This window comes from Anticarsia gemmatalis, chromosome 19 (genome assembly GCF_050436995.1).
Source record: "Anticarsia gemmatalis isolate Benzon Research Colony breed Stoneville strain chromosome 19, ilAntGemm2 primary, whole genome shotgun sequence".
Taxonomy (NCBI): Eukaryota; Metazoa; Arthropoda; class Insecta; order Lepidoptera; family Erebidae; genus Anticarsia; species Anticarsia gemmatalis.
The window spans coordinates 7,404,009-7,424,607 of NC_134763.1; the positions used below are offsets into that span (position 1 = coordinate 7,404,009).

The 20,599-nt window shown below is 40.1% G+C and overlaps 1 protein-coding gene across 10 annotated transcripts in view; it reads right to left on the reverse strand.

Annotated features, from left to right (window-relative positions):
* Atpalpha (sodium/potassium-transporting ATPase subunit alpha) overlaps positions 1 to 20,599 on the reverse strand; it is a 50,776-nt gene that overhangs the window by 3,719 nt on the left and 26,458 nt on the right. Inside the window, exons 2-15 of one of the 10 annotated variants that reach the window (XM_076126977.1) lie at positions 12,713 to 12,818; positions 7,837 to 7,917; positions 7,402 to 7,533; positions 7,148 to 7,318; positions 6,828 to 7,049; positions 6,524 to 6,742; positions 6,157 to 6,337; positions 5,816 to 6,073; positions 5,386 to 5,735; positions 5,053 to 5,304; positions 4,659 to 4,870; positions 4,142 to 4,325; positions 3,552 to 3,767; positions 2,014 to 2,108 (exon numbers count right to left, since the gene is read on the reverse strand). In XM_076126977.1, coding sequence (XP_075983092.1) covers positions 2,014 to 2,108; positions 3,552 to 3,767; positions 4,142 to 4,325; positions 4,659 to 4,870; positions 5,053 to 5,304; positions 5,386 to 5,735; positions 5,816 to 6,073; positions 6,157 to 6,337; positions 6,524 to 6,742; positions 6,828 to 7,049; positions 7,148 to 7,318; positions 7,402 to 7,533; positions 7,837 to 7,917; positions 12,713 to 12,721 — 2,582 coding nt within the window. In that variant the 5' untranslated portion in view covers positions 12,722 to 12,818. Of the gene's footprint in view, positions 1 to 813; positions 909 to 2,013; positions 2,109 to 3,044; positions 3,140 to 3,551; positions 3,768 to 4,141; positions 4,326 to 4,658; positions 4,871 to 5,052; positions 5,305 to 5,385; positions 5,736 to 5,815; positions 6,074 to 6,156; positions 6,338 to 6,523; positions 6,743 to 6,827; positions 7,050 to 7,147; positions 7,319 to 7,401; positions 7,534 to 7,836; positions 7,918 to 12,712; positions 12,921 to 20,599 lie in introns of those variants that run through there. The other 9 variants (XM_076126976.1, XM_076126978.1, XM_076126980.1 and 6 more) reach the window with 9 other exon arrangements.

The following is a 20,599-nucleotide window of genomic DNA, read 5'->3' on the forward strand; positions in this document are numbered from 1 at the left end:
TATTACATAATAATAATACAACTAAGAAATCAAGAGTTCAACTATAAGGGAAAATATAATAAATAAAAAGTTACAATAAATAGATGCTCCATGTCGCCTAAGACATTCCTTCAACAAAAACGTTGGTTCATTACTGGTTATGACTGTCACCACTATGTTCTACAATGGCTAACACGTAACTGACACACAATCATTAACACTAGTGCGCTCTATGACAGAGTCTAAACATATCGCTAATTTGTTCACTAAACGTGCAACTGTTCGACACTGCATTGCATCGCTAACTTTAGTTATTGAATCGCTAATATTGAAATATGGAAGAGTGAAGATTATAGAGGCAAAGACAGTACTAGCTCTTCTAGTTCTAGAGACTTCTAGAATAATCTCTTACACAATCTATACAATATATTTAAACAAGATAATAGGGTTTAATTTAAAAATAGAAATATTATATTACTAGGAAGAATCTGTATATTTATTTTGTATCTTGTACTTATAAGCGTGGCGTCTATCATGTTCCTAGTAGGAGGGGGGCTTTACTCTAATTAATCATTTCGGATCGACAGCCAATCGCATAGCGGATAGGGAGGGTCTCGGGTCGTCATAATCACTCTTCCACATCCAGTTTCAAATGGTACTGTTGAATCACAAGTAGCCGCACCACTCAAATGTTTTAATCTCACCAATTAGTAGCAAGTTTGTACAATGTTTGACAGTGGGCTAGTTATGGCGTTAACACCCAAATGAGAATCTAGTAAGCGTCTGCACGCAAGGGGCGCGGCGGGGCGCCGGCCGCACTGGTGCGGGGCCAACCTTCTGTTCACGAGGTTGTCGGTGTAAGGGTTCCGCGGCTGCCGCTTCATGATATCGGACTCGGGCGCCTCGTACGCCAATGATATAGCAGGCACCTTCGGTAACACAAGCAATCAGGACAACAACTCCAACCAAGTCTACGCGACGAGCGCGACGCTCGCACGCACGCACTTATACATAATAAATATACGTACACGCCCCCACACACCTATATCTACATCTAGCGTTATTAGAAATTATTAAAAAATTACAATAAAACTATTTATCGTATAAGTACTTAAAATATTACGCATAAATTAGCTAGTAAATATAAAAGTGAAAAAATTGGCGTGATTAAAATTCAAATAAATCATGGTAGCTGGAGTACTATCCTTGAGGAGATATATAATATAAAATATAATCTGAAATACTACACTAGTGATAGAAGTTACAAATATAAGACCTAGCAGCATGTTGATAATATATTTATATCATGTTGTATAATACAGAGTGTCTAGCGTACTGCGTACTGCGTACAGCGTTCCTCGTACCTAGCCAGAGATACGGAGAGATGTTGTGTCGTACATATGAGTATGCGGTGTGATGAAGCGTACGCGCGCCGGGCGCTCGGCCCGGCCGTGATGACATGTTCACTGTGATATATATCGTGTCATGGTGTGCATGGAGATCATGAGAGGTAACAAATGAGATAGTAAAGTACAATAAGTATACAGTAAATAAATAAATAATCTGTAAACTGTAAATAGGTCAAGATGTGTTCATTCATGCACGATAGACAAATGACAGAGACAGGGAGACACCGAACTTACCTTGGGAGGCGACCACATTAATATAATAGCAATAAGAATTAGTAATAAAACCACAACTCAACGATGGAACAATGCGTCAAACAACGCGACGCGAGTGTCGCGAGCGCGACACGTTGTTCCATATCGACATCAAGCTACAGAGATAAAGGTAGTAGGAGATACGTTAGTAGAGAAAAATATAAAAAGACATCGCAAGGCATAAATTAGGAGCGGTGCGATTGTCGCCTTCAATATCCACACACAGAGTTCTATAATCGTGTACCTACAGGACACCGTCACACTGCAGGCAACAACCAAACCTCAATATTGAAGACTATCGTACACGTGGTAGCAAGCAAGTAGCGGATAGAATAATATCTTTGAACGAGTCGCTTCACTCGTGATGTTTTACCTCTCGTTAACGAGTTTATCAGTGAAAGGGTTACGCGGCTGTCGCTTCATAATGTCAGATTCGGCCTCCTCGTAAGCCAGGGAAATGGCAGGCACCTACACAAACACTAGCGATGTGAGCGGACTGCACGCGGCGGCACTCACTCACGCACTCGGACGAAAGCGTGGTGCATCGTACTCACGTGTGTACAACATCGAACACTTAGCGGTGAGTCGCCACCATGCGCCACACACACTTAACTACTCGTACACCATGTTCAATATCTCCCGTATGACACTACTATGACAAGGTGTGGCACATGCTCGCGACTACTTCCGCGCTTATAACTATCACAGAAAATAAAATTAACACAAAAAATGTAGATCATGAGATGACTTCAATTGTGGCAGACGGGACTCTTCGTAACTTAAATTATAAAACCAACAATGTCATGGAGTATGGATGATAATGCCATGTTTGGTAAATTCACAATGGTCGATGGTTTCCAGTCGAACGGATGATAATGACGGTGATATGATGATGATTGTGGTAACATTGTGTTGTGTCTGTCCTGTAACATTTACTATGTGAACCTTTGTGCAGACGTCATATGGTTTCCGTCAAGGCTCTATCCGTCGGCTAGTATTTATATAATCAACAAGGATCAAGTCATTGTTAGGATTAGAACAAAAAACAAAACACAGGTACACTATATAATCCCCTCATTCCTAGAGACTCCCACTACGCTCAAAACATAACATGAATATTAGTGGGTACATAACCTATTAGTCTGCTTTAGTAGAAATATGCATGACCTCACATTTTTATTATTAAATGTAACACACTTATTGTATTTTACGTAATAATAAGGACCTTTAAGAAATTTGGAAATGTACAAGTCAATTATTGTTAGGTAATATTGGTCTTTATGATTACGTAAATATGGAACACATTAGAACAGCCACTCGTCACGATATCGAGACAACAGCGACGTATTAGCTCTTCTGTTAGGAGTTATATGGCAACACAGCGTGTAATCACTTAATAGAGACCTCTCATTGACTAGTTTGTCGCAAAATGGGTTCCTAGGAGGGCGTTTCATAATGTCTGCTTCCGCCGCTTCGTAGGCCAGCGCGATCGCTGGTACCTATGTCATACACTAGTTTAATATCAAATATTACAGCTGCTCCAAACGTCTCGCTGTGAAGTTTAAGGAAAATATCTAGCTCGTTATATTTCGCGCCTGTTGTTTCATTTTTTTTTTCATAAGAACAGTATATGACCAGAATACAACTATATGATTGTATTAATTTTCCTTTTAGATCTATATCATTTTACACTTCCGAAACAACAGCCGTGAACCTAGTAATAATACATTAAGTGAATTTTACAAAAGTAGTCCTAAAACTACATTGCAAGAGGCGGCTCCGGTTTCTGATATTCACAATTTAAAATACAAACCAAATTTTATTACTGAACATCTGAAGCGGGCCTCTTGCAACGTACGACCTATCATTATAATATAGACTTAAATTATATAGAAATAGAGTCGAACTTACCATGTCAGTTCCAAGATCGATGCAAAGGATAGTTACAGTACCGAGTGGCAGTGGAATGTCGCAAAGGATGAAGGCAAGGAAGGGCGAGATCTCGGGAATGTTGGAGGTGAGGGTGTACGCGATGGATTTCTTCAAGTTGTCGAAGATCAGACGTCCCTCCTCTACACCAGTTACGATCGACGCGAAGTTATCGTCCAACAGAATCATGTCCGCGGCCTATAATGTACGTTGGTGTTAGAGCAATTTTTTTAGAGGCAAATTTTGTATGTATGTGACATTTTGTCAGACGACAGTCTAACCCTATTTTGTAATCTAACGTTTCCAAATCTCTAGATTGAGAAGTTTAGAAGTGTATTACATATTTAAAAGTTCTGTTCAGTTATAATCAGTTAAATGTGTATATTACACATATATTTTATTTTAAACCTCCATACTGAAGTTGTTCTCATCTACTCTTTGTTTAGTCATACTATAGCCAATTTTTTTGACACTAACTTTTCAGCTATGAACTTCAAGTTGTCGAATAATGTGTTATGAATGTTATACTACCCTCTTTTTGTCCTGTAAGTCAAAAATGTCTCGATACTTACTTGCTTAGACACATCAGAGCCAGCAATGCCCATAGCGACACCGATATCGGCCTTCTTGAGAGCAGGTGAGTCGTTGACGCCGTCGCCGGTCACAGCCACAATGGCGCCGAGGCGCTGGCAACCCTCCACGATGATCAGCTTCTGTTGCGGCGAGGTACGGGCGAACACGATCTCAGTGTGGAACCTGGGAACAGAATACACTTTAGTAAAGTAGTAGTGAAAATGAAAAAAATAAGCAATCATTGTTTAGATAGCGGTCTGCTCTTTTTTTGATGAGCGTCGTGATTTCCGCAATTTGCTTCCAAAGTGATCATGACTATTTTTTTCAAGTGTTTTCAAACTTACGCTTAATTTCGAGAATTAACCGTGTTTTTTTTTTCTTCTTTTTACCTTTTGTACTTCTGAGGTATATGTTTATATTCAAAAAATGTAAAAGCAAGTATGTGGCCTATTCGATTGGTGAATTTAAAATGTTGTTATTTTTAGTATGGTACAGAGTGTAGTTTACAATACTCACTTCAGAATTTCATCAAGCTGGTCAGAGTTGAGTTCCCTGAGCTCAGTTCCGTGGACGACGGCAGCCTTGGCCTCACGTGGGTTCACTTCAGATACGGGAATGTTCAAGCGAGCAGCAATGTCTTCTACGGTCTCATTACCTTCGGAGATGATGCCTACCGACTTAGCGATAGCCTTGGCAGTGATGGGGTGGTCACCAGTCACCATGATAACCTGGAGAACACCATGTATTAGAGCGAGTTGCTATATAAAAATATTCGATTTTTTTGTAAGGGCGTTTCATACTGGGTGTATTTTTAGGGCGTATATTGTTGTTGCCTTGATTCTTTCTTATTTAGTGAAGAAATATGCTGTGTGAAATGAACTAAAGGTTTCAAAGGTTCTTGGGTTCTTACCTTGATACCAGCAGATCGGCACTTAGCGACGGCGTCAGGTACAGCGGCACGGGGAGGATCAATCATACTCATCAGGCCGACGAAGCGGAGGTTGTCCAATGGGAAGTTGGGGTCGTCAGTGTTGAACTTGTAGCCAATGGGGTACTTGTCAGAGGGCAGCTGAAGGTCGCAGAAACCGAGCACACGCTCACCAAGACCACCGAGTTCCAAATAAGCGTTGTTGAAAGCCTCCTTCATTTCCTCATCCAAAACCTGATAGAGAAATGACAATTATTATAACAGCTCATCAAGTAATATGAACCAGAGTGGTTTCCAAAGTGATTGGTTTCCTACCTTCTCCTTGCCACCAATGAAAATAGTGCTGCAACGTTCCAAGATCCTCTCAGGAGCTCCCTTCATCACAAGCAGATGGCGAGGATCGCTGGGATCATCGCTCTCGTGGATAGACACCTGGTACTTGTTGGTCGAGTTGAATGGAATCTCACAAGCCTTCTTATTGCGCTTCCTGATTGACAGAACATCACCAAGAGCCAGTTCCATACATTTGAGCAGAGCAGCCTCAGACGCGTCTCCAGCGACTTCCTTCTTCAGAATTGGCACACCATCCTGGCCTCCCTTGAACTCGGCGCGGTTGCAAAGAGTCGCGATCTTAGCCAGAGCCTTGAATCCGGGGCTAGTGCGGTCTAGGAACAAATAATAGGAAATTAAACATCATCTTCAACCTTTTATATTATAATTAAGTTCGTGATGTAAGTATAGTTACCATATTGTACTCCAGACTGGTCCTCAGTGGTGTCAGCCTCAATGATCTGGTTGTCGAACCACATGTGAGCGACAGTCATCCTGTTCTGTGTCAGGGTGCCAGTCTTGTCAGAGCAGATGGTCGACGTAGATCCGAGGGTCTCGACGGCCTCCAGATTCTTCACCAGGCAGTTCTTGGAAGCCATTCGCTTGGCAGTCAGGGTCAAGCACACGGTTACGGTGGCCAGCAGACCTTCGGGTACGTTGGCTACGATGATACCTGGAGGAATAAGATGAACCCATTGAAATATACCATTCGAGTGATTATGATTTATCCGTCTTTTTTACTCTCGCGATACTTACCAATAAGGAAGATGACGGCATCCAGCCAGTGGTAGCCGAGGATGAAGGCAATCACGAAGAAAGTCACACCGAGGAACACAGCTACGCCGGTAATCAGGTGGATGAAGTGGTGGATTTCCTTAGCGATAGGCGTCTCACCGGTGTCCAAGCCCGAAGCCAAGCCAGCAATACGGCCCATCACCTGTCATACGTACAAGTTTTTAATATTGGCTCCTTGATAAGCGTCGCTATTGTTATCGCATTAACTACGCGCAAAACCTTTATTACTTTCAACTCGAACGACTCACATGTTTGTATTTTTACCGTGAATTAGTTCTGCTAGTGTAAACGTTCACGCGTATGTTATTTTTATGAACATTATACGTACGGTGTTGTCGCCGCAGCAGATGACGATGCCCTTCGCCGTTCCTTCAACCGCGTTGGTAGAGAAGAATGCCAAGTTCTTGGTTTCCAGGGGGTTCTCATTGGTAAACTCAGCTCCTCGGGACTGTGGCTCAGATTCGCCGGTTAAACTTGAGTTGTCGACTTTGAAGCCTCGCGCTTCGATGATACGGATATCAGCAGGGATACGGTCACCAAACTTCACCTGTACATTTACATGACATTTAGAATATTCATAGCTTTCTATGAAAAGTATGTTTGATTGAGATCTTTATGAGTGGTATAGTTACCTCAACAATGTCTCCGAGTACCAGGTCCTCAGCGCGCAGCGTCAACTTCTCACCCTCACGAATGACGGTGGCGAACTGTGGTACCATGTTCTTGAAGGATTCCATGATCTTTGATGACTTGCTTTCCTGGTAGTATGAGAAGATGCCCGTGACGATGACGACAGCCGCCAACACAATACCGAGGTACAGGTTGTCGTCCGCTGGCTCCTCCACGGTACTCGCCTGGGGATTGATACAGTCAGAGTCTCAATACCGTTTCACTTAACAATTAAGTAAAATTATTTATCTCTAACTTACAACTCCGTGTATTCTATACTGACCTGAATTCCGTAGGCAATAAAGCAAAGAATAGCACCAATCCACAATAATAACGCGAAGCCGCCGAACAGATTTTTACAAAACTTCACCCATTCGGGCGTCTGTTTTGGTGGCGTGAGCGCATTTGGACCGTCTCTTTCGAGGTTCTCTTTCGCTTTTGCGTGACTAAGGCCCTGGAAAGAACAACATCACGTTAGTAATGGTACAATCCATGATGATAAAAATTTAATGTTCCTATTTCACGGCGCGGTCTTACATTTTCTGGGTGTGTCTGAAATCTTTGGTAGAGCTCTTCCGGTGTAACTTTGTGGTAATCGATATCCAACTCCTGTTTAAGATCATCTAAATCTCCTGCTTTCCGTTTCTTCGCGGGGGGTTTCCGGCGTGTCTGTAATATTCACAAAAACATATTAATTTACAGCTCAAATAATTTGTAAAGATAAACATTGATTGCTTTAAATTTAACTTTAAGTTTGTGTTACCAATGAAATCAATAATTTGTTTTGCTTAATGTATAACATTTATTATTAAGAATACTAAAATTAAGAATGATCAAACTGCAATGCAAAATGAGAATGCATCATAAAACCATGCAATATATTGTAGCGTAGTCATCTGGTTGATCTTGTGACTGCTGGCGTCAATGGTCACTTAGCAAGATTAAATGAAAGATGGTAATGTAAATATAAACCTTGTACTGTCCGTCAGCGGTTCTATTATCGTCCTTAATGGGGCCGATGGTGGCGACGCGGTACGAGTCGGTACGGCCATGCTGCAAACACAACTAGGGGCTAGACACATTCTACAAGGCGGCCCTATGGGCCATGCACTCATGGATGAACAGGTGACAGTGATGAGCAACCATATCGCATGTACCGCAAGATCGTAAAACACAACACACTATAATGCAAAATTAATGACGATCAATTGAACATGCAATATCGATCCTCGAGAACAAAACAAGTTATAATTCACAAAGAGCATGGATTATAAAATTTATTATCAATTGTTTAAAACAAATACATTAGGAATCCAGGCACTTTTTCATAAATCAAAATTAATATGCATGTTGATGTTGAAACAAGACAAATGTAGCACTAATAAGTATTGCATCTAATGATGATTGTGCTAAGTAACGAACTACAATTTATAAGGGTGTGTATGTAATAATTGAATACGTAAACGGTTGAAAAGCGTACAATTGCAAAGCGTACACGGCAACAGCGTATGTGGCATAACCTTGCCGAACGAGTACACTATAGAACTAGGGACCAACGGCTCAATGGCGCTCAATTGGACTGAACTAGTTGCGCGTGCGAACCTGAGAGCCGATGGAAGGACACCGCACAAGCACACTCGTATGCATGGCTGATTCCACACACTACCTCAAACACTAAAATATAATACCGACCGAATTAAACTAAGTTACTTACATTGTCCTCTTTAGCCATGTTTTAAGTGTATATTTTCTTATTGATATGAACTTTTAAGTTTTAAAGCTATCAAGTATTGTCCCTTTTATCCTATACTAAGTGTGCTAAGATAAGAAGAGACAATATTAAATAGCTAAAACGTTGCTATCAGAGGATGGTGAGTGAGGGTGTAGTCGTATTGTAAGTCAAGTCACAACTGAATTGTCAGAGTTGGTCTTCCAACGACCTTAAAGTTAAATTGGCTGGATATGGAGACGTTACGTAACGTATGTATAGCTATAAGTGGTATAGGGGAGTAATGTCACAAGTCTAAATGCGTCCGCGGTGCCGTAAACAAGCCAGCCGTCGCCGTCGATAATTGATGAACGTTTTCATAGCAGGCCTCATTAAACCGCGCCCTGCATTCCCGTGAAGGTTATAGCGAGAATAACTAGAACAACAGGCTGTGAAAACTACACACACTGTTCAGTTCTAGAAGTAATGGAACCGTAATTGAAGGGAATTCTAAGTGGAAGTCGCTTTAAGTCAAAGGCGACAGAAGCTGTATGCTGTATGTTGGATGAAACCGAACTGGCTGGCTGTCGCGGAAGGAGCCGGTTGACTAACCAAAGGCCTATGTACAAGTGAGGTAGAACTAGGAATGTTCAGATGGAAGGCGTGTGAGGAAGTGTCTGCTGGCTTGCACCTTATGGTGTGCGAGAGAGGCTCGGCGGAGCGGCCGAGGGTGGTGCGGCGGCGTGGTCGAGTTACATAAGCGGCGCGCACATCGGGCATGCGCAGTGCGGACCAACCCCCACTACCCTCGACATAAATAGCTAAAAGACAAGGTTGCCACCCCGGGGCCCCGGCGACCGCATTTATAATCTCTATAAAGGTTAAACCGGAATATCTGATGGAAAATCGAAACTGGTTCTAACGAGAATAAAACGTCAACCGTCTGTTGAGGGGATGATTAACCCACTTTTAAAACCTTGAAAGGAGACGAGTTATGAGTAACGATATTACGATGGGGCGCTTTAGATCCGTGCCGCAGAAATTTCTTTATGCGATTTATGAATTAAATATTTTTGTCATCTGTCGTTATGCTTAGGGCGTTCGTATCGCACTTTTTTAAGGGTCAGCGTTAAACTGTTCATTAAAATGACATTTGTACTTAAACACCGAGATAATTTTTGTTATAAAAAACAAAAACAAACCGAACAGAAGCGATAGCTAAACATGTGAACGAATAGCGGACAAATGTCATGTCATGTGTCAGCTGGCGGCGGGAGATTCATTGCCACGGTCACAAAACTGCTTTACACCGAAAATTTGTGGTTACTATCGTAGTAGATGATGACGCGTGAATGAGACAATTATTTTTAACATTAATGAAGCGGGGCACGTGCGCCGACGGCCCGGTGACGCGACCGACAACACTTGATGCCAAAATACTATTATTATCTAACCCTACTTTCGCGCGATCTATCTAAAGATCCAGATGATCGTCTATAAGGAACAATAACACGTAACGTGGGTGAGGTGAATCGACTTTGGATTTCAAAGAATTCAATGAAAATTCTTATTGATTGATATTGGATCTCTTTTATCATCGCACATTAGTACCGCCATTGATAGATTAGAATGCTAGAAGCGTTATTTTCTTTCAGCTAAAACTATCGTGATTTCTTTATATTTGTTTTGGCAGTGTGTATAAATTACTGACAATACCTAAATCAACTTGAGCGTTTCAATGTTATTCGGTTTGTTTTTATATCGAGTAGTAATTTTTAGAAGAGTCCTTCAAAATATTATTAGAACAACTGCATTTGTTCTCAAACAAATCTAAAAATAAGACAACTCACGGCCGAATTGTGAACTGTCACTCAAATATTTAAGCGCCTCTTAAATGATTGAGAGTACTCGTCCCAAAATTTTCCAGCGTTTGAAGAGGGACTCAATTCGTTCTCGAATCACCCAATGATAATGCCCTATTTGATGTTTAATTAATTTGTGAAAATATGCAATCAACTGACCTATTAATTGTCGAGTGTTATTGTAATATAGTGCGATAATGTAATGACTTAACCGAATATTGATAACCTTTGCATATTTAAGTGACAAATTAAGAGCAATTAAGTCATAAGTACATCTTTAAGTGATATCAAAAGAAATTAAATTGGAGAGTTCAAGAGCCGATTGCAAGAGGAGGAGACAAAACAATATACCGAAGAATGGCAGAAAAATAGAATTGAGTTACGCAACATTTGGACTGATGACACAAAGGGCTCAACGGAATATATTCGTTGGATTGTAGAACAATAATAATACCGGTAGATTATGTTCACGTTAAGTCAATACATAGCGCATAGATACAGTGCCCATGCAACTATGGTTGGGACACGTAATAAACGTTTATCAGTACGACAATCTATTGCAGATGCATGTCCCTTGAACACGTGCCGTTATATAATACATGAATTAATATGTCTGCACTGTGTAAATGACTACTGCAATAATTATTTTATATCGTCATTCTGTTTGCCAGTAGTATTGGAAATTTTGAAGTTGCTATTGATTTGCGGATACTCGTAATCGTTACGAGATTTAGGAAGTGTTCAGTGAAAGCTATTTTCTTGAATATAATTTGGCTAATGTTCTTTTAGATAGATAAGAAGCTATACAAAGCTTGAATAGTTCCATAATCTCGATTAGAAGTGTAAGGAGATTGTATAAGATGTTCAAAGAAGTTATGGAACATTAGGAACACCTTCAAGGACCAGTCTAGCATCCTAATTGATGCGTGCTGTCGTCATAAAGGATAAAGGAAATACTCCAATAGAGCGACGGTACTCTATGCGATTTAAATGACATAATGACGAGGCAATTTTCTAATAAACCTTCGGCACTCTTATAGTTGTCGTGTCCGAAGCACGGTCGGCTCCCGCGACAACCTGTTAGCTACTTCCTTCAGATCACCTAGTGAGGAATGGTCTTTTGCCTTGGCTAATGATCACGTGATAGAAACGTGAACGCCCCACCGCTCATGAAAAGGACAAGATTTAAATTGAACATGGAGAAACGGAACGGGTACTAGATGCAAAAATCGATATCGCGGCCATTGAAATGTAATTTCAGTATTTGAAGTTTTCTACCTAGAACCGCTAGTTTCTCTTCGGACCTTTAATGTCATACAGATTACTATCTTCATGACATTCCTTATTTGGACTAATTAGGTAGAAATCAGAGCATTCATTTGATGGACGTATGTTATATGATGCATGCAATCCCCTTTCAGATGATTGGGAATACGATCAGAATGATCGCAAAAAATGCATTATCATAATTATTTATTTCTAAGAGTTTTTATACATCCGACGGAAGGTGTGGATTCAGAATATGTACTCTTAATACTTCATGATTCGTGAAAATCATGAAATTCTACTTGAGGAATTATTTGACCAAATAGGATCAAACGTTGCAAACTTTAAAGGAAATGAAAAAAATTAAGAATTAGAAAAGAGAAAAAAGTCAATATATTTGACTCATTTAAAAGAAGTAAAAGCTTGATTTTTCTTATAATAATGCAAAATATAGGACGATACAAGGAAGTGGTTCAGTACTGACATATGAGGGAGCTGAGTGGATGTCCCGCTCTCTGCACAGATCGATACGGCAAGTTACGCAACCCGACCGGCGCCGTCTCCGATACATTGCTCCTCTTCGCAATCCCGAACTTAACAATTAATCTTATTCTTATGTACAGTGGAGATTATATCATATCTACAGATTACTACACATCAAGTGCATGAATTCATGAACAAAGGAAATTAAGCCGTAACAGATAGAAATGATAAAATATGGGTGACTACGTGCTCGGGGTGATACTTTTTCTGGAATTTCGTATCAGAACAAAGGTGATGTAGCGTGCAATGGTAGTCCAGGTATGAGACTGCACTGAGACTAAGGGACGGAAAACGCAAGCACTGTTCACAAGCAGACGAGCTCCGCTCTAGTGGCCGGAGACTCCTTCGTTACCTTTCCGCACTCACTGTTTGCGACATGCACTTACACCTTCACGAAAGCACTGTCTCGCCGACTCGGTCACGCTACTGTAAAGGCTAAGGCAAGCACTACTGCAAGCACCGCACTCACCTCGCCCATTTTCGCTAGTCTTTATGAAAAGGCGGATAAAAAGGAACAAGCCGCCTCTCGGTCTCGCCTCTTTCCCTCAACGGAGTGGGGTGGGTCGTCGCTAGTTCTGCAACAACGGGGACCTTTACGGTTTCCTCGTTCCAACGAAAAAACTTAAAAAGTGTGCGTTTTCACGTAGTCTCGTCGCACGGCACTGGGGCTATGTCATCGTGGTACGAAACTAAAACCCGGTATGAGAGAGTGCGCGGATGGCGGAGGCGCGTAGGGCGCGACGTTCGGCGGCCTGCTTCGGGCGGCGACTGACGGTGGGGCCGGCGCGTATCGAGCCGACGGCGCACTGACGTCACACTGCGTCACGACGCCAGCGCCGCCGCTGCCAACGTCGCGCGCAACCCGCTGCGCACGGCGCCCTCTGCCGCCGCCACCGCCCGCCCCGCTCGTAACCTTCCACAACCGGTACGTTGACAGCCCCCTCTGATCGACAAGCGCACCATCGACGCAACCTACCATCGCGCTTATATTCGCCCGATTTGCTAATGTTTCAAACCCTTATCAATACATGTCTTGTCCTAGGAACCTATTCGTTTAATTATACGCCTATCAAAGTACCCACATTAAATTCTTACATTTACGATAGCTTATTATTTTTTATGATATTCGTAGGGCGGCGAGCGAAGGTGGACGGAAGACAGTCTCGAGGAGCGGCGCGACCCGCTCTAATACTATATTGAGAACCTATTGACAGAAGATTTTATCTCAACGGCCAACTCTTAAACGGAAAAGCAGTTCCCAACCTCAATAAGTTACTGTAAGATATTTAAACCCTGGCGATGACAGACCAACTTAAGGGATTTTCCTTCTCAATTTCCTCAAGTCTTCGACGCTACGGCGTGCTAGTATACACTTTGGAGTTACCGATAGGTATACGTATTGTGTCTGGTCAATAAATTTTATAGCGAGTGAATACATTTGCGTTCGTTTTATTACATTCATATTATGATAATGTCATAACCTTCGTATATAAATAAATTCAAAACGTAAATGTTTTATAGTCAACGGCCCTCCTAAAGTAACCCCACCCGACTAAATCCGCAAGTCTCGGCTTCTGGAACACACGCAGAATTTATTACTTGTGATCGTGGACTAGAAACCCCGCATTACGTCCAAAAAAAAGGAGCTTTACACGCATTATACAGGGACCATTAAATCTTTTGTCCGAATAGAAACACCTTACTACAAATCTATGACCCGGCCTTGAAAAATGTTCCTCTAATTTCGTGCACCAAATCACGTTCAATGAATTTGAAAAAGTTTTAAAGTAACACAAATCGTATTTCTACGTTGAATAGGTACTAGAGGGTGAACCGTAGAACTGGCGATGCATTTACGAAGCTAATTTTAGATAAATCGATAAAGTAAATTGCCATCGCCCTCTTTGCGGGACATTCGTTTTACTACCGTATGCAAGTAATGATCGATTCAATCTAACTTGGAAACCAGGACGGGCTATGAATAACGTAATACGAACGGCGAACAACTAGTGTCTGAATAAATGATTGATGTCCGAAGAAAATAGGCAGTACAGACGTATATAAATGACTAACTGAAAAAGTATAAGATCTGAAAACTGGAATGGGTATCCGAATACTAATACGATTGGGCGAAAAGCTTTTGTTGTTTATTCGGAGGAAAGATCAAAGGAGCTTCCGTAATTCTCTTAATAAATCAATTCCGATATTGTAGCTACATCTTCAACGTGTGTGCTATATGTCTATGATATACAAGAACAAGTTATACGTAAAATGGAAATATTTATTTAACCTTGCACCTATGATCTTATGAAAACTTCGATAGACTTCTAAAATCGTTTTAATATCCTGAAAACAGGAACACGGAAACGAACCTACAGATTTTTTCATACTAAAACGTATAGAATTAAAATATTCATTTAATCTCATTCAAGTTACGTAACTTTTTAATAAGGTCACTTATTTTCGAATTACTGACGTCATTGGCAAGTAATGGACGATACCACTACATAATGCAACAGTATTGATGCGGCCACTTTTACCCCGATACAAACAACCCACGTCGTAGTTTTAAATAGATAATAAACAGTTCTGTCAGTTTGTTAAACTATATTTCCAGCGAGTTTAAAATATGACTTCCAAAATAAATATGATTCTCTTTGTACAGTCTACGTTTACAATTACTATAAGTACACAATAACAAAACTAAAAATAGCATACCGACTTTTGGTGTTATTCTAAATCTTCCTACCAGAAAAGACAAGCTAGGTAGAGATGTTCTTTTCGAAAGATATTGTAGGCCGATGACGTTATTAGGTCCTGTAATATAGAGGCCGAGGTTATTTCTATTTTTCTTTCCATTCGAACGTATCGGGTCTCGGGAATCGGGATATAACTGAGATATTCTCTAACAGAAAAATCCAATTACACTTTTGTCCGACTTGCTAGTCGAACTCACAACTTCAGTAAAGTCTGTGGTCTGAATACTTGTGACATAACGTAGTACATAAACAATTTATTCTTATAATTTGATGTGCAGAAAGAAATTAGTGAATTGCGCTAGAACATTTTTAAATTACAAAATTAAAGCGATCCTACGATGTTTCAGCACAAACTTATAGGGTTACGTGGCCAGAGTAATGATCGCCATATATTTTTTTTCATATATTGCACGGTTGAATGTTCTGTTAACAAATTACCTCTACTACAAAAGATTCGGGTCTGAATTATTTTACCCAAGGGTTTCCCGTCTCAGACATACCATTACAATAACGTGCGGTTACGTGCGTACTACAGAAAGTGCTTCAAGATATAAAACGTTGAAACGGTCTCGACAAACTAGCATACGAATGAATTTTATATATCTGTTTCAAATTGGAAATACCGAGTATGATCACTTCGTAACCATTATGTGGACGTGGCGAATTTTTTATGGATGAAACAGTCAAGTGGCTACCGCGAATACGTTTCCGGAGCGCTGAGGGCGCCACCTGTCAGATATTAATTTCCGGTACTTGGCGCCGCTTGCCTTGGCGTAATTACACGTCAGCAAATATAGACATATCGCTGTTGCCACATACCAGCGGCCGCCGCCTCCGCCCCCACTTGAGCACGCAAAACCCCTCAAACACGATTAGTTTTTTTAATACAAAGATGCTAAAACGATAGACATTCTAATAAGCATGTCTTGACCTGCGGCCACTTTCTGAAATGGCCTGTTTAATTTGTAGCCGAGCTTTAGAGGTATTTAAACCCGACAAAGTGATTTTTTCCCGTCTTGAATCAAGCAGAGCGTAATAAATGTTATTTCTACGTTGCAGCGTCGGTAGTCGGATGAAAAACTCGGTCGTAAATGCGCTGAAGCAATCGTGGCTACATTTTATTCGCAATCTCCTGCAGTCTATGCCTCCTCGGTACAATAAAACGCAAAGTTGCACACTTTTCAATTTCAACGTCCGTCGTGCCCCGGCTGTGTGCGTATTTTTCATTTTACTAGTTCTGGACTGGAACGTGAAACAAAAGGACCTTTCTACTCATTGTTTCAGTTCATCTAGAGCTGTGAGCTTTCCAACAGTTTTTCTACATAATTACCGCAGATTAATTAAGTCTCTCAAAGAAAAGTCGAGATAACTTAGTTAGTAGACTGTCAGCGTAATAAATATATCAAACATGAACGACTTTTGGCCGTTGTTCGAATACTTCATTATACCGAGTAGAGCAAGTTCCACGTAGTCCGGCGCCCTGGTGGCCAGGTAAAATACATGTGAAGTCGATCGATATAATTGCAATATGTCAGCCCCGTGAATAATATATAGTACGCATGCACCGCACGGCACGACAGGGTGGTGCCCACTTTCCGAGCCATAGGTCAGTTACTACGTGACTTTCCACTGGGTTTACCCGACTAATATTTAATGCACTTTGAAATAATTTGTTAGATTTGAAGGTGAACCGCAGGACAAAAGTCACGTAACGTTATTTAATTTTAGATAATCTTTTATATTAAACACCATGCTGTAGACTGACACGACTGTAATGTTCTAGTTTCAGTACGTTGCACTTTAGGTGCTTTGAAATTTTATAGATTTCTACATTGTTCCGGATTGCAGGTGGCTCGGTTGATTATCTTTTAGCAGTTTTATTTAAGTACCTAGAACAGTCATTTATAAAAAATAACGAAGTAAGTCAGTATAATCTAATACGTTTCTTTTTGATTATTAAAGAGCAGCAATTTTTAAATGCGTCCATTTTCCTAAGCCCAATTAAGGACTAATTATAGTACGGTATAAATATAATTTACATCAATTTTGAATTTTAGAGGCATCAAAGAGATTTTAAAGGCTGATAATTAATAGGGATGTGTTCATGATGTATTATGTAAAGCATTAGTATCAAAGTCGGGGCAGCGGGCCATTCCTTCGTCGTGAAGGACCGGCTGATATGAAAATTCGTCGTCGAGCGGCCGGCGGGGGAGGGGAGTCAGCAAGGGGTGCTCGGTTTGAGGGCGGAGGGTGCACGGAGGCTCTATTTGGGTCACCCCGGGCGTCATTCCCCGCGATCAATAGTGGAGTCGGCGCGCGCCGGCTGCCGTCTCGCTCGCTCGCCGCCGGTTACCTAACGCGTCTCGCACACTGCCCCACCAACATTAATTATTTTCCAAATCGCCTCTTATATGGGAACTATTTAGATAATACTGAAGACTACCGATATCCCCATTAGGTCGCACAGGTCGTAAATTCGATCACTGAGAATATATTGCGTACTGACTCAAAATAAAAATAACTGTAATAATATAGGAACTTTCGTTGTCTAGGTTTTCCTCGCAGGAGTCTACTCGAAGAGTTACGTAACCCAGAACAAAGACATAAAAAGTAATCTACAGTAAACAGGTTCTCTATAACGATTTTTATCAGACGTCGGCGGTTTCAGAAAGAAATAATTTCATGATGTTCGGTGGCTATCTACAAGTAGAATAGATGATGCAATAAATTGCGAGTGAGCTCTATCTCAAACAGGTCATAATTTTAAAACTACGTTGAAAGCTTATAATGAGGCGTTCGGAGTCGAGGAGCGAACTGAAGTGGGCGCATAAATATTACTGACGAGCAGAACCGATGAAGCGGCGAATGCTAACTAGTTAGAAAGATGTTACAGCCATGAGGAAACTCTTCCTCTACGAAACCAGCATGTGGCCAGCGATGGTGCAGAGCGAATTGACCTAAAAAGGATTTTCACGTAACATGGCTGTGAAGTATTTTCCAACATAACGAGAAACCGACTGATAGGTCTCCGTAGAATTCTGTACATTTGCATTTTGACTGTATTATAGGATAAACTTTTTACATTAAGGTTCATCGGATGGGAACGTAAACTTTTTTCGGATGAGATATTGAATATTTAATACTTGTTGTTCGCATTTCGGGGCCGAAAATCAATCCGAATGGTAGAATGCATAAAACGGCTTAACGTATTATAATTTCATATCTGTTACCAACATATTCTTCGTAAACTCGGTAAATCATCTATTGTTAGGCAAAATGCCTAGACCGCAATCCGCGTGTTTCAGAAATAGCTCTGACTGGAGAGTAGGTATCGCTCCGAGATATAAGGTAAACTTTCGTAATAGGTAACTAGGTGACGTATGCCGTAAAATATATTCAGCGGCAAAATGTGCCCATAAAATATCTTAAGTTATTGTAAACTACGCCTGCGGCTTACGAAGCTTCAACTATGATGTTTGGGATATTCTTCAAAAACTGTTTTTTGTCAAAGCTCGACTAGAATCCATGGTGTAATAGCTTGTTTATTATGCAACTAATAAGGACCTACGGAACTTCAAAATTTTGTGTATAGGTAACTATATTTTAAATTTTAGTTCGCGGACTACAAGAAATATATGCATTTTCTTAGTAATGTCGTCCTACAATACATTGTTTATAATTTTGTTTAAAAAAAAGTTACAACGCTTACATTTATTGGCATAAAATAATCATATAATGTAATAAATGTTCAATGACTTGTATACGCCACATGAATAATAATCCGTATGCATAATGTTCTAAAATAACAATTTCGTTTTAGCAAGCTCGGTTTGTTTCCGTAAAAGTTGAAATGAATAGTCCCTTTGCAGAGCTCGAACACTTCCCATGAGACAGAACGAAATTGGCAAGCGGTGGACGGTAATGGCAGGTGACCGAAATAAGTTGATTTCTCGTTTTCCACCGTTTGCTTGAATTTATACTGGTAAAACGATGATAAAATATATTTTGTCTATAGTGGTTTGAATATAAACCGTATCTATTAAAAAAGATGGTATAAAATCGATTGAAAAGCAAAAAAAATCACAGCTAAAAAGTATACCTTGCAGACAATGCAAGTATTTTTACCAAGAAGATTCACTACATAGGCATCCATAATGTAGGGGACCATCGAATGAAATGCTCCTTAATGAATTATACATGTACTTAACACAGTGTCGCACGGCCGTCCTACGGGTAACATGGGCTGAGTAAAAGCTTCCATGATCAGAATGAAACACTTATCAAAACGGAGTCGAGAGATACAGAACTGCTGAACGATTTTCGAGCAATTGCTAGATTAAAGTTCATGATTAGTATGGCTGTTATAGAAGTTTATCAAATTATGAGTGCAGGTAATTCGCTTTATTTGTAGATTTTAAAGAATAAATCCGTAATATTCCTATAGAAATGGTAGTATAGTACCAATATTGATTGTAAGAGTTAATGTGAAGACTTCTGCACTGGAATTTTTCCGTCCAACATGATTTATAACAACAATCCCGTCGGAAAACAATAATATCAATCTAATACCAATTACGACGAGCAGCTTTCAAATACACTAGACCATTCAGCTTGTTCCATGTGTCGTTAAGACTATTTCAAACGAGTAAAAATAAACATAATAGCGCCCAGAGTTTCTGTTTCTTACTAAATACATGAATTGTTTATTTTCCCACTCAGCCGAAGCTATGATTGTTACTACAAATGATACTTAAAAAACTACATAGACTTGAAATTACACAGTTGTTTCAAATAAAATTGATTGGCTAGCTAATATTTTGTTTAAAGCTGTAAAAACACTTTTTATGCCAAGTAGATTCAGGAACTGTTTCAATAAACGTTTGAAGATGTTCTCAAATGATCCATGATGTGAACGTTCCGAGGTAATCTTTATAACCCATATTACAGTTGTAATTAAATTTTAACGCCCCTTTTATAACCATATTCACCATTAACGCCATATAAAGTGTGAAAACTCATTAAGTGGAAACGAACACGCAAATGTCGGATAAGTTTAATTTCCACAATTGACTTTATAGCTTCGGATTTTGGTTATAAGCTGTAAGGTGACGTAAAACAGAACTATTACGAAAAATAAAAACATTTTATCAATTTTTCATATTAAAATTTGTATAATTGTGGTGTTCAGAAGAAAGTAAATAAGTAAACAGAATTTCCTGAATAAAAAATATCGCGCTAACTACTGATGTGTTAACGTATAAAAGTCCATTACAGAACAATATATCGTAAGTATACGAAAAGGAGAAGGCTCTACAACAAAAAAGAACGCTAAATCTAGTAAGTATGTAATTAGTTGCCAACTTGCCAACAACAGCAGTTTTTTTTCTCAAATTGGACTACTTCATTCTTTTAATAGCACTCTTAGAGGAGCGTTGTTGCAAACGGTGCACTATGCTCGTTAGGCGAGGAAACTTTTTATAAATTATCTTTTATTTTCAGTGATTTTTATTCCCGCTAGAGTTGTGAGATGGGCATCTCACAACTCTAGCGGGAATAAAGAAAATGTGTAATAAGTCGTCGTGCACGCCGAGCCAACA